The 14,435-nt window shown below is 40.2% G+C and overlaps 1 protein-coding gene across 2 annotated transcripts; it reads right to left on the bottom strand.

Moving 5' to 3' along the window:
* Positions 1-877: 877 nt before the first annotated feature.
* On the bottom strand, positions 878-14,435 carry LOC134183141 (uncharacterized). Of its 2 annotated transcripts, none has more exons than XM_062650609.1 (8): positions 14,187-14,435; positions 10,221-10,303; positions 7,884-8,042; positions 2,021-2,214; positions 1,736-1,824; positions 1,599-1,673; positions 1,464-1,538; positions 878-1,130 (listed from the first exon to the last, which is right to left on the bottom strand). In XM_062650609.1, the coding sequence occupies exons 1-8, from the start codon at positions 14,388-14,390 to the stop codon at positions 1,023-1,025; spliced, it is 987 nt and encodes a 328-aa protein (XP_062506593.1). In that variant the 5' UTR covers positions 14,391-14,435; the 3' UTR covers positions 878-1,022. The 2 variants fall into 2 exon arrangements, with proteins under 2 accessions (XP_062506593.1, XP_062506594.1); XM_062650610.1 differs by lacking the exon at positions 14,187-14,435 and adding an exon at positions 13,854-13,982.

Here is a 14,435-nt window from a genome sequence, read left to right as displayed (position 1 = left end):
CTGTAATGGTACTGTTATAGTGTCTGTACCCTGTTGATGAAGGGTTGCATTCAATTGCACTACAGTTAGTGAAAGGTGTGATACCAACAGCTACCTAACGAGTATATGAAACCAGTAATATAAAGGGTTACTATACCCTGAAAGTAAAACATTGTATGGGGCACAAAAATTACAATTGCACCTAGGCGCACAATTAAATTAATGCAGTTGGATTTCCTCCTGCACAAATTAGTTGGGTTGGACTTGTTATCCATATATTAATTCCACACTAATCCCAACTTTATTCCTGTACAATTTTCTTCTTTCGGGGTATGGCAGTGCTGCAGTAAATTAATGATGTCCTTCTAAATGTTTGGGGTATGAACGCATCCTGGGCTTTTCCAGTTGTATATTTCTGATGATTGTATTGTTTCATCTTTTAGATTTGATTATGTACTGTACTATAGAGTTTTGCATATTGCCAAGCAAGGCTGCAGGCTGCAGCTTGTCTTCGACAAAAATTGCTGGAAGATCTCAATAGTTCTACGAGGAAACACCCCCTGCTTGTCTTTTGACGCATAATCTGATCCGGACATGCGTGAGACAATTATTAGTTAAAGTCCGAATGCGTGAGCCTCACGTGTCACGCATTCATGAGTTAGAGTTGACAGGCCTGCTTGGAAGTGAAGTCTAGCTAAACGTCATTCATGTCACTGTGTGGTAAGTTTGTGTAGGAGGAGGAAGGGAAGGGAAGCATTTAATTAAGAGGAGAGCTCCAGACAAGAAAGGAATTAAGCGCATAAAACAGTTAGGGCGAAATTAGAAGGAAAGAATTCAAAACAAACGGGAAAAGAGAAAAGCAAGATTGCAGTACAGAAACGGAAAGGAAAAAGAGGGTGAAAAGTGAAAGAAATTACAAGAGAAAGCAGAAAGATTTCAATGCAATACAAATTAATTAAGGGCTATACATGTCTACTAGTAGATCTAGAGCTGTCAAAACCTCAATACAGTATCAATTATTCTGTATATCTATTTCTGGTTCCTCAACTGTCTTGTGCTGTCTTTTTGTGAGGATTTACCATGATGCAACCACTTTCCCATTCCTTCTTGTGTGTCTGATACAGTGCCATTGCAGCTCTTGCATCTTCAACCTGACTCATGTAAACACACATCGATAAGAGCAATAGTACGTCAACGATTGAAACTAATGTGTAGTTATAGTTATAATACGGCTTTATTATGTTCATAAGCGTACAACTCAAGAACTAACTCAATCAGCTAAAACTAATTTAGTTAATCATCTAGCTACTCAAGGCTTGTAAGACAGCCTGGCAGTTTCAAGAATAAGAGTTCTAGCACACTGAACCAACAGGCACTTGACATTATAAGAAATCCAATTACACATTTATGCTAACCTTTACTACACATGGCAAGCATTCAGAAAATTAATGACGTTAAACAAGAAAACATTTTGAGGGACTTACTGAAGAGTGCTCTCCTTTTTGCACATCTATGTGCAAAACTTGCTTTGATAATAATCGAAGAGATGGACGTTTTCCCTACAAAGAACAAACATTTACTCAATCCTGAACAACCATGCACATGCGTAGTTTTCACACATTAGCAATCTTTTTGAAAGGTGGATAATGCTGTGTGTCTCGAATCATCCTGTGTGGGTGATTCAGTAATAATGCCTACAATTGTGCAAATATTTTACACAAACTGCTTTAGGAATAGCAGACAAAAGACCATGTACCTGGAGATCATTGTTTAATGCATGACCAACTAAAATCTTGCCATCTATTAATTTTGCAACTTGATTTTGTACCTCAGAAAAAGGTGGAGCTAAACATCAAGATTTAAATCAATATACACATTCATGTCCAAATCCTAAACACACACACACACACACACACACACACACACACACACACACACACACACACACACACACATTGCACAATTACGCATATACAGTTCTTTGGATCATAATATTATGCTGATTGCTAAGCAAATTAACTCTGCATTTATTAAAACCAACCTTGTTTCAAGTCACTTGCTCTCACTCCACTGACAAAGGTCCGATAATCTGTAACTCGTTCCTTTGGTTTTACAAATGTATCATAGAGAACGTGCCCATGTGAATTGACAATAGAAACACGAGCCAGCAAACTGATGCAACCTCGATCCCCAGCTCCCACCATCTCACAGTCCATGGCAATGACCCGTGTCACACTGCAAAACCATGATTTTCACTACAGCTGTATACATGATGACAAGATGCAACAAAGTAAAACAATTCTCTATAAATCAATAAATAAATAAATAAATAAATATTCTTGCACACTACAAATAAATTTTGTACACCGTATGTGTAAGAACAACAATAAATTAACTCAAGACAATGTACAGCCAAACTTGCCTAGTACCAAGTTTGAATGCATTTGTCTTAATTACTACACAATATTACGATATGATATAAACCTTTGCATAAACGACATAACAAAACGGCCTAATCAATATCAACACTGTCGTGATCAGAAGTGAGCTATAGACCAATTAAAGCGGGGTTACAGACGACAAGCCTCTGCTGGAGTGATGGGTCTTCATACCGTGGTCTGCTGACCCAACTCAATTTAAATTACCGTAAGATCAAGTAAAACCAAAGCCGGTCACTCCTAAATGCGAATGACTCAATCTAACAGATTTGTCAATACATAAGTTCGCTGTATGGCTTCAACGCAAGCCCCACCCTACATCACTATAGCATAATAATTACAATATAATTACGATAGACAGTTGGTCGTGACACCTCTCCCATTGTAAGAAAATTACTAGTAAGTTTTCCAACACAACACGATCATGGTCTTGTCACCTCAGTCGACTCATGAAGTCTGCACCTCAATTCTCGCTCCCCTTCACTGCTTCTATGTGAAATGGATGATTTTGGAGGCAGAGTGCCCATCTCATAACTCTGTCATTGATAAACTTTGTCTTTTGGAGATCCAACAGTGGTTCGTGATCAGTCTGCAAGATGAATTCATTTCCACTCAAGTAACCAGCAAACCTTTGTTAGGTTATCTTTGTTAGGTTTAGACTATTGCTAGGCACTCTTGTTCAATTGTTGAATACCTTTTCTCGCGCTCCGAAAGTTTATTGCTAGCATAATTAGGCTACGGAAAATAGTCAACCTTTATTTTCCTGTAACAAGACTGCACCTATTCCTGTATGACAGGAGTCTGTCCTCAATACAAATTCTTTATCATGGTTTGGTAGCCTGAGTATAGGTTGGTTGGTAATTGCCTTTTCAAGCTGCGATAATTGAGATCTTGTGCTTCCTCCCAAATAACTTTATTCAGCTGTCCCTTCTTCAACAATTCTGGTAAAGGTAATGCCACCATAGCGTAATTGGGAATGTGGCCTCGATAAAATCCAGTAGAATAATCTCGTTTTTCTTGGTTGTCAGAAGGGTGTATTCAAGACTTTGTCTATCCAATTGAGTGGTGGAGTTTGAATTCTGTGACCTACTTCCTGCCCCAGCAATTCCACCCAGTCCCATCCGATCCAACATCTGGATGGACGAACAGTAGGATTGGCTGTCACCAGTCTCTCAAGTAATTCTCGTAGTGTAATCATATGGTCTTCCCAACTGTGGGTGTGTACTAGAAAGTCATCCCTGTAAGGGGAAACATAGTCCAATCCTGCCAGAAGCTTTCTTATATAACAAGTAAGTGTTGCCCCTGAGTTGATCATGCCAAAGGGCATCTTGAGAAATTAATATTCACCGCCCGACATTACAAATGCTGTTATTCTGATATCGTCTTTTGCCACTGGAATTTACCAGTACCCCTTTGATAGATCCAATCGGGTGAAGTAATGGTCCTGGCTGATGTTTTGCATCAGATCGAGCTATGGTATCATTGGTTCCAAGTCAACTACCATAACTTTATATTCGATTTTTGGTAATCTACACATATTCTACACATATTATATTAGTCCTGTCTGGTTTCCTTACGATGACTACCGGAGAGGCGTAAGGCGACAAAGATTCTCCTATGATTTTCATATCCAACATGTCGAATATGTCCTTACATAAAGATGATCCTCTGACATTGATGGGGATGGTATATGGCTTACAGCAAATAGGCCGCTCCGTCGTCAGGTTAATGTAATGGCGGACCAAGTCTGTCGTCCTAGGCAAATCCACAACGTCTTTCAAAATCTGGATATTAAAGCACTGACTGGTTGCTTCTGATCTCTTGTTAATTTGTGGTCCATAGTGAACATCTTCGTGGCCTTCCAACGATTTGTGATGCAGCAGAATAAGAAGGTCATCGTCGTTCACGGTCTCCACCGCCCCGCTTTCTTCTGTCTCTAGTACTGACGATGTCACAAGTTCCCATACCATTGCGTTTGTCTTCACTGGTTCCTCGTGTTTGTCCAACTTCTTAAGGATGTTGATGTCGCATGTCCTACCTTTCCCATTGATATCTACTCGGTAATTGTCGTCTCCCATCTTGCTTTCAATTGTTTATAGTCCTTTCCATTTCATGAGCAGTTTGTTGCTGTCTGTGGGCAATAAGATTAAGAGTTGGTCTCCTCTGGCAAGGTCTCTCTTCCTCGTTCTCCTATCATAATATACTTTATGTCGAGATTAAGCCTTTTCTAGTTCTTCCCGTGTGATTCTCAGGGTGTTCCCAATTCTCTCCCACAGTTCAAAAACATATTTGCAGCCGGTTTTGATTTCCTCTTGTGTATCACTCCCAGTCCACAAGTGTCGTAATATCTGCATAGGTCCACCTACAGTCCTTCTATAAAAAAGTTGAAAGGGTGCGGATCCCATGGATTCTTGTACTTTCCTGTATTCAAATAATACCAGATTCACAAACTTGTCTCACTACCTTTGGTTGCTCCATGCACAATCGCCTCAACATGTTCTTTAACGTTCCGCTAAACTTCTTGACTAAGCCGTTGCATGCTTGATGGTAGGAGTTACTGTCAATTGCTTAATGCTTAGCAAACGAGACACCTCACTCATACACTTTGATGTAAACTGCTTTCCCAAGTCTGTTAGAACCTCCTCAGGTATCCCCAACCTGCTGTGAATGTCGACCAATACTTCAGCTACCACTTCCATGATGACACTTTTCAAGGGTACTGCCTCTGGGTAACTGGTCACATAATCCGCGAGAGTCAGAGCAAACCTGTGACCGCACTCATTTGGGGAGTGAATCGGACCGATGAGGTCTACAGCAGCCTTTTTGAATGGTCGGTCAATCAGTGGCATCTTTCCATGTAGTGCTCTGGGTATGGTCCCTTTCGCTATCGTCTTCTGACAAATTGCACATGAGCGACAAAACCTTGACACCTCACTATTAACACCTGGCCAGTAAAACTTGTTTACATTACGTCAAGTGGTTTTCTTGGCTCCAAGGTGACCCACCATAATTGATTCATGGGCCAGTTGCATGACCTGATGTCTTAATGCTTTGGGAACAATAACCTGCCCTATGCACTTCCCTTGTCCACCTTGGGATGCTTGTATATTCAGTACATAATGTTGAATTTCTCCTCAAATATCACTTCCTGATCTCCTTTGATCATGGGATGATCCTTGGATTTGTACACTTCTGGATAGAAGAGTCTTCGCATTGCAGTCTTGCAAGTTCATCTCGATCTATATTCTTCCAAAGATTTGGTTTAGGGACAGCTAATGGTAGAGCCCCATGTTCCCTGCTGGCTTGTCCTCTGGTACCACTCCAACTCTGCTCCACATAGGATCCAGGCTTTCGGCCACTCATGCACCAGAAATATTTGCAATAATCGCATCGTAAACGGCATCAGGTGGACATAAAGCTTCTATGGTGTACCAACATAGTAGGGAGTATCCAAGTTGACTGTCGCCATGCGAACTCTTCTGACTAAATTATCTGCTATCTGCATATAACCATACCTTCCAGTGTACTGGGCACCCTTCACACTAGTTGCTGCTTTACAATTACACTGCTGCATCCAGTGTCCCTCAGTACGCTGCCATATGAGTCCCTGATTTTCCCACGAAGCACCGGCATCGCATCCTGTGGTGCTTGAGATCTCCCAACACTCACAATGCTAACAAATGGGACTCTTCTGCCATCAGCCAATTCTAGACAGCCCTTAATTAGCTCAGCTTCCAAGTCAAGTAGTGTCACCATTCCATGAATGCTGTCAGGCCTCGCGACACATAGTGTGCTGGTTTCATTGTGTGTAGGTGAGCTTGCCACAGCCTCCTCTTCCCTAGTACAAAGTGCTGCTGGCTTTTGTGGTTAACCTCTTTGAGTCTGAAATAGGCAGTGAACCCCAGCACTCTCTCGCCTTGTGTCCCAACTTGTTGCATCGAAAACAGTGCTCTTTCTTTTTCAGATGACACTCAAATGCTCTATGCCCATATTGTTTGCATATGAAACATTGTATTTCCGTGCTTCTCTTGTTGTTGGAACAAACAAGTTAGACTGGCCAATAAGTAGTTGCGTTGTTGGCAATGACTGAGCTATCATATGGCAACGCGGTTGTGTGTGGTTAGAAACCTTTCTGTGGTTTCCGCCATCTCTGCCAAATTCGCTAATTTCTTTTTCCACAAATGAACGGCCAGGTCCTTTTGACAAGAGTTCAAAAACTGCTAATTCACAAATAAATCTTGGACATCCTTTGCGCTCCTGCCCCGTGTGAGCCAAAGTCATCCATTCATTCAGGTAATTCTGCAGACAATAAATTAACTGTACTGGGCTCTCCCCTGGCTCGGGCTTGCACTGGCAGAATCTCAAGCAGTACCAATCTTCTGTGAAGTCATATCTCCTTAACAACGCTTCCTTCAGTCTTCGTAGTTGCCAGCATCTAAGGACAGTCGTGAGCAAAATTCTATAGCTTTGCAGGTAAGTTGAGTACTCAAAACTAGTGCCTATTGTGGCTTCTCCCATTCATTCATCGTGGCAAATCGCTCAAGCTTTTGCAGGTAGCTGTCAAGTTCGTCCTTCCCATTTTGAAAGAGCGACAACTTCAGCGACTTTGCTTTGCTATTCGGCTCCTTGCTCTTCTCTTCGATCAACACTGGGACCATTTTTTTCTAACTCCAATTTCTTCATCTCCAACTCATGCTTCCGTTTCTCTAATTCAAATTGTATCTTTTTCATTTCGCGCTCTCTTTCATGCGCCCGCGTTCGTGTTCCTCTAATTTTAATTGCATTTTCTTCAACTCATGTTCCTTTTCCTACTCATCACGTTCAATTGCTTGTGCTCTTGAACAAATTCTTGCAGCTCCTTTCCTTCTAGACCCATTTACTGACTGCTTGCAATCAGGTGATCCATTGCTCCTGCAACTTGTTCTCAGACTGCTTGCTTCGCTGAATGACTATATTCCCACCGAAACCCCGAGTTGTTGCGCACAGAAGTGAAATATAGACCAAGGGCGCATTTCTTTATTCTCCACAACCTAATCCGGTTGAGGTTGTGGGCCTCTACTGGGTTTCTTTATCTCCACAACCTAATCTGGTTGAGCTCATCCTAACTCCACAAACTAATACATTGTCCCACTGGATTAGTTTGTGGAAATTGGGTGAGCTCAACCGGATAAGGTAAAGAATAAAGAAATGAACCTCAATTGAAGCAGGGTTAAAGCCGACAAGCCTCTGCTGGAGATAATGGGTCTTCACACAATGGTCTGCTGACTCAACTCAATTTAAATTACCGTACGATCACGTAAAACTAAATGCTGGCCACTCCTAAATGTAGATGACTCAATCTAACAAAATTGTCACTTCATAGTTCACCATATGGCTTCAACGCAAGCCCCGTCCTACATTGTTATAGCATAATAATTACGATGTAGTTACGATAGACAGTTGGTCATGACAAACACATACACTTACTCTTTGCAGTTGCCTGTCACTAATGGTTTCGGGACCATACAGATAGTTTCATTAATGCTACCAGTCTCTTGAGGCAGAATCCGCAGATACGGTTTTCCTTGTTCAGCAACATCTAGGATGTCCGCATCAACATCGTCAAACCATACATCAGGAACACTCCTAAACATTAAGTCATCATTCTATATGCATTAAATATTAATAAATCAACATTAAACAGTATTATACTAACCAGTATGTATGCAGTAATGTCATAAAATCAATGAATGTGTAGTTCTAATAATTAGTAATAGTGGTTTCACTTTCATGTTGTAAACCAAGAGACAATCGTGCCTGCCTATTCATAGCAGCTGAAACCATATCAAGAAAAGTACAAAGATCACTTCACATACTGTGCAGTGTTCTAGCCAAGATTTTGTGCCAACCGTCAATATGACATCATCAAATAATAACGTCAAATGATGACGTCATTAAATGTTTAATGTTGACATATTTGGTAATACCATCATAATTTTATTTTATCTTTTCCCTAGTTGTACTACGTAGAGTCTGATGCATGTATATAAGGTAGTGCACGATCGTTAGACTATTCAATATAATTGCCACTTAGAACTTGTCGAATAAACCTGATTGAACATAACCTTGTTGAACATAACACAGACAGACAGATAATACACTAGACTATTACAATGACAAGTTGACTTAATTAAAACAGGGATTTTGAGCTGAGCTTTAAAAGAGTAAGTTGTGCATACACGTTGGCTACTGTGCCGTCAAACTTAATTAAGAAGTGAATAGTATTTAATGAATAGTATAGGGATACTATAAGGTATAGCTATGCCTTCAGACCATTTATCCTTTTTTGATCATAACTAACATGCTACGCTTCTAGTAGTCTAGCGTAATCATGTGTAAAATCCGTACAAAAAGCTCTAAGAATTTGTAGCTGCAAGCATGCTTCGTGAGAGAGGATCACTATGATCTTACAACCATAATGATTTAGTAAATCGATACATCCAGTGTAAAGAGATCTGCAAAGGTGTAGGTACAAAACATAAACAGTAATTAGTAGAACACCTGCTGCGCTGCAAACACAGTCTCATTACTATATAGTAGCTATTATGGGAATTGTCCCCAAACACTAACAAAGAGACCATGCCCAAAAGTTAGATGTCATGAGATTGTTCTGTAGTAATGTCGAGACCATCAAGACCAATACAGGTAAATGTCTTAATTTAGATCCACAATGGATCTTGTGGCAAGATGTCCCACACTACGTGTGTTAAGGCTTTCCAATTTTGTTCCCAACTGTCAAAATGACGGTACAGACGGTGTACTGGCGAGAACAATGCGTGTGTATGCTTATGCCTTTTTAGAGCAATAATTTGCAACAAGAATATAACCCAACACACTTATGTGTTTCCATCAGAAATTAGTACACATGCACGTTTTAATGACGTAACTTTTTATGTGTACAAAGTTTGAGTTAGAAATTAGAGATGCCTCTCGTGTACACAGACAATCTGCTGATACATACTTCACTTTGTGTATGACTGAAATGAATAAAGAGACAAGAAATTCAACTACTTAAAAATGCTTCAGGAAGCGTTTAATAAAGATTTATCTACCAACTACATAAACTTAACTATTAGATTCTCATCCTCCTGACATCCTATTCTCAGTGCAGTGGACGGTAAATTTACATTTATGACGTAGCTTCAATCTACCAAGTGAGCAGTGTACCATTGCAGTCACAAACACATCAAGCACTGCAGTATCTAGCTGTCCGAAAACATAATTTGCTGTACAAGTTACGAGGCTCAGCTAACCCTAAATCATAACCCTAAAGCACTCAAACCAGTTATTCAAACTTCGACATACTGAATGTATTAGGGCAAAGGCAAACACCATCTCTGCTACATTGCTACTATAATTCCACACTTTCTGCATGCAAGAAGACCATATCAAGTAATAAATTGTGTTGATGTGGGCCCAAAAGTCAATGCGGGGCCCTAAAAGTCGGTTAGGGTAATGAGAGTCTAATACTTAAGTCATGTGGACCAACAGCCAAACAACAAAGCTCAACCAAGGGGCAAACAAAATTCAGGTTTTGTCTGTCAAAACTGCTTTGGCAACTTCTTGCACGATTACATGCACATAAGACTTAGAAAAGATTGAATGTCACATTTCTAATTCAAGATGGCAAATTCTCACAAGATCAACACAAGAGTTCTATTTAGAATTTATGCAGCGGTGTAAATCAACACACCTTTTTCTGTTTCGTAATCAATGAAGAAGTCTACCATGCTGTTAGACTTACTACAAACCTCTACTTCTCACCGTTTCTGCTTGGCTCTGTCATCTACAACACTAGGATGTTTTCTTTTTCTTACATACCGAGAATGTTCTTCTTTCTTCAGTTTCTATCAATATTATTAACATATTATTTCTATCATTGTCACCGTCATCATTATCACGGTCATTGTTGTAGTAGTAATACTTTCTTTGCTAACACCATTAAGTAACAGACTGAAGGACACTCTAGTTTGTATCTAGTGATACATAAAATGCATCTTGTGGTATGTACAAAGTGCAACTCCAGACATGTAGCACACTCTTCTACATCGGTACAACACGAGCTAGCCCAACATATGTACCTCAACTTTAAAGAATGATCTTAAGAATTATGTAAAGTAGTCTATTCGATGCTGTCTGGTCTCTATAATTCAATTTTAAGCACTAGTTCCTGGTCTATTGCTCTGGTCATTTTCTTATGCACGTGCAGTAACAATAGTTTATTCATCCTCTCTTAATTGCCAGCCAATTATTGGTACAACATTTGTTGCAGTGTTGTATAAGACGCTACATCCCTGAAATCTTTTCTTGAATATATCATAATCATAATAACAACAACAATAATAACAACAGTTGCCATTCCCATGGCAATGGGGAAATTTTGGTCCCAGGTTAAAAGAAGTTGCCCCAGACAAAGAAATGAGAATTAATTATTGTGTAGTAGTTATCAGTTCCACTACAAGGTTTTGTTGGGATAAATGTCGTCTAGTAGATCCTATATGTAGAAGATTATTGAAAAAAGAGATGAAAGTCTTTGTGAAGAATTCAACTCATTTGATGAAACATTTGGCGTACTATACCATCCGGCCTCAAAGAGACCAACAGAAACATATTTTGAGGAGCCGACCAGATCGTTTATCTAAAATTTGCAGCAGAGTACAGCAGCACAGAAGCTGATGTACTTGGATATTCTGTATATTCTACAGCAGTTCTTACATTTACCGTATTTTATATTAATTATTTGCCCCAAAGTGCCCTTGGGCCTCTTCACCAGCAGCCTTATATACAGTACCAGTCAAAAAGGATTACTCACTCGTAGTACTTGCTGATCTAGAGTAATTCATTAAGTTGTCATCACTGTTCCCACAGAACACGTTTGTGGTATTGAAACTAATCAATTACATGTATGCTGTACTTTCGTATATTATTGTTTGCAGAGAAAACTGCAGAATTTTGTATGTTACCATTAGCAATGCTATCTGAGCAATGCAATTTTAGATATTAAAGTAGCTATTTTTCATTTGACAGATAGCATTTTTTCCTGCCCAGCTGCTACACTTTGTCCACTAGGCTACCTAGCTTGCAGCTGAAAATTTCTTTCACTAATTTGAGCAAATTTGTGCTGCTGCATTGCAAATTGCCTAAGAACTATTTCAGAGAGGAATGGTCAGGAAAGATAGAGCATCACCTGAGAATCACGGTAAAATCGTCAAAAGTTACAGTCAAAGTCAAATAGCTGAACGTGTTGACTGTAGCCAGAAAACAGTTTCCAACATAATGAGAAGGCAACAGAAAGCTGGAAATACGAAAACAAAGAGAATTCCCGGTAGACCTCGCATTACTTCCATGAGAGACGATCGCCAGCTGATCCGAATATTGCTTTCTAACCAACAATTAAATGCACCTTGGTTAGGTCCAAATTATTGCAGGCCAATGGAGCAAACATTTCCACCTCCACCGTTAAAAGACATCTCTGAGAAGGTGGATTGTTTGACCGCGTTGCTAGACAGATTCCACGCCTTACAGCTGAGCATCGCGTTTGCCACCTCGCATTTGCACAGAACCACAGAAACTGGACAACCAACGATTGGTCACGCATAATTTGGAGCAATGAAAGCAAATTTGAGTTGTTCCATACTAGCGGTGGCGTATGGATAAGAAGAAGAGCAGAAAACCAGCTGCAAAATGATTGTGTAGCGCAGGCGGTAGCATAAGGTGGAGGTAGTATCATGGTGTGGGGCTGCATGATGAGATTGGTTACGTTGCGTTGGTCAACAAGCGGTTAAACACTAAAAAGTAAATATGCATTCTCAAAAATGCGCTAGTTCCAACAATTCACGAGTTTGAACTGGTCATGGGGATGTGATACTTATGCATGGCAATGCTCCCGCTCACCATACTGAATCAATATAACACTATTTTGTTAAGATACTTGTAATTTTACATGCCACGTGTGTAAAATGTTGATTTGAGTATTCCTTTTTGACCTGTACTGTATATATATATATATATATATATATATATATATATATATATATATATAATTTGGCGACCACCTGCTTGGATCTGACCAGAACAACATAAGAACACGCCGACACGACGCCTTATGATGTTCTTTTTCACGCTTTGCTTGTGGATAATGGCAACTACCGTAAGGAACAACGCTGCAACACTGATACTTGTGCCAGACCGGGTGATATTTTTCATCCTGACTTAGAACAAGGCCGTGCCACCTATTTTGATGTAACAGTCAGGAACACAATGCAACTGTCATACGTTACCCAAACAGCTTACAGTGCGAGAAACGCAGCTGCAGCTGGAAAGGGAAAAAGACCAACATCATGAAGCCAATGTCACATCAACTGGGAGTATTTTCCACCCTCTTGTGTGCGAATCTCTTGGCCTATGGTCACCACACAGTTTGGAAGTATTAAAGACTATCGCACGACGTCTATCTTTCAAAAGAAATTTGACAGTCAGCCAGGCAGTCAGTAACACACATGAACAACTGCCGGTGAAACTCTGGCTATATAATGCCAAAATGAAATTGCATAGACTGGCTTTAGATTGTACAGACATGTTTTCTGGATAATGTGTGTTAGATACCCATGTAGGTGGGTTTATATATATATATATATATATATATATATATATATATATATATATATATATATACTAGCATCCATGGCCCGTCCTTTGTACGGGCAAGATACTGTAGTGTAAAGATAGGTCTGTGGACACGTCACGTGCAATCTTTGTTGCGAGGTCCCGGATGTGCTGAATGAATTCAAATCTTGCTCTTTGCGCTTGTTTTGATAGAAATCGACACACTCCCTGTGTAGCGCTTGTTGAAGAGAACATATAGGTTGGATTCGGTGCAAATGCAATCAGAATTTGGAGAGAAACGAAAGCGCTAGAAGAGTAAGTTTCGTCGGCAAGAGATATTCAATCGCTCGAAGCTTTGTGAAGGATGGCAACGCATACAGTCTACACAGGACTGGTGTGGGTGTGTGTTTGAATGAACTGGAATGTGTAGCGTTTGCGTCATCGAGAAATTCTACGCGGGGGGTCGATCCCTTGAGAGGGGACCCGGTGCAAATTTTTTTAATTTTCTTACGCAAACCTTCCCCTGTGAGTGCCAATTTCGGTTGCGAACGGGCAAAAGACGTGGCCACCAAACACGAACACACACACACACACACACACACACACAATTTGAGCTTTATATATATATATATATATATATATATATATATATATATATATTAATTACACTGTTATTCGCGGTAAGTTACGCAAAAAACTTATGTAAACTAGAGCTCAAACTGAAAAGGAATGCGAAAATGAACATATCAACAGAATTCAAAACCTAATTAGATCTAGACCTAGTGGGCTTACCATATTGTCGCAAATAAAAGCCGTACGCGTGCTTATTTCTGTATAAGCCGAATTGGAACTCAGCATGACTACCATGTGATGTCAGTTTCAAGAGCGCCAGCTGTTTCTTTGTCATCATGTTGCACGCACATGCCGGCACATGCGCACGTGCACGTGACCGCGGGCCTAAGCAGACTGTGCATCTTGAACAAAGATCAGCTTCTAAACGCGACCGGCTTGTACGCAGCACTAGGTCTACGATTTCGGCTTTTATTCGAGGTCGGCTTTTATTTGCGACAGCTAGGTAGATCTGACATCAAATTATATGATATATTTTCATTTCTGTATTCTTACTTGAGAAAGAACTTTCCAATTAGAATCCAACACGCCTGAACGCTGTCTAGGAGGTAAAACCAGTTGTTCTTTCTTTTTCATTTGACGAAATGATCCCCGTGAGGAGCCCTTGTTGTATTGTGTTCCGGAGGAAGATGTAGAGATAAACCAACGAGTGTTGTCTTGTGGTGCAGAAGTCGCTGCAGAGACCCAAAGCATTGACATCAATTTTGTGTCTGCATGGTGATAAGATGGACGGGACTGGCCTCG

The sequence above is a fragment of the Corticium candelabrum genome, chromosome 8, assembly GCF_963422355.1.
Source record: "Corticium candelabrum chromosome 8, ooCorCand1.1, whole genome shotgun sequence".
NCBI lineage: Eukaryota > Metazoa > Porifera > Homoscleromorpha > Homosclerophorida > Plakinidae > Corticium > Corticium candelabrum.
This window is presented reverse-complemented; position numbering and strand designations above follow the sequence as displayed.

Bases quoted from the DNA above. Each gene is read 5' to 3' on its own strand.
- LOC134183141 (XM_062650609.1), bottom strand. From the start codon at position 14,390: ATGTCAATGCTTTGGGTCTCTGCAGCGACTTCTGCACCACAAGACAAC. The intron at 1,674-1,735 runs GTACATGGTCTT...GCACAATTGTAG, and splicing joins CATTAAACAATGATCTCCAG to GCATTATTACTGAATCACCC. The intron at 1,539-1,598 runs GTGTGAAAACTA...TGTTCTTTGTAG, and splicing joins CTTTCAAAAAGATTGCTAAT to GGAAAACGTCCATCTCTTCG.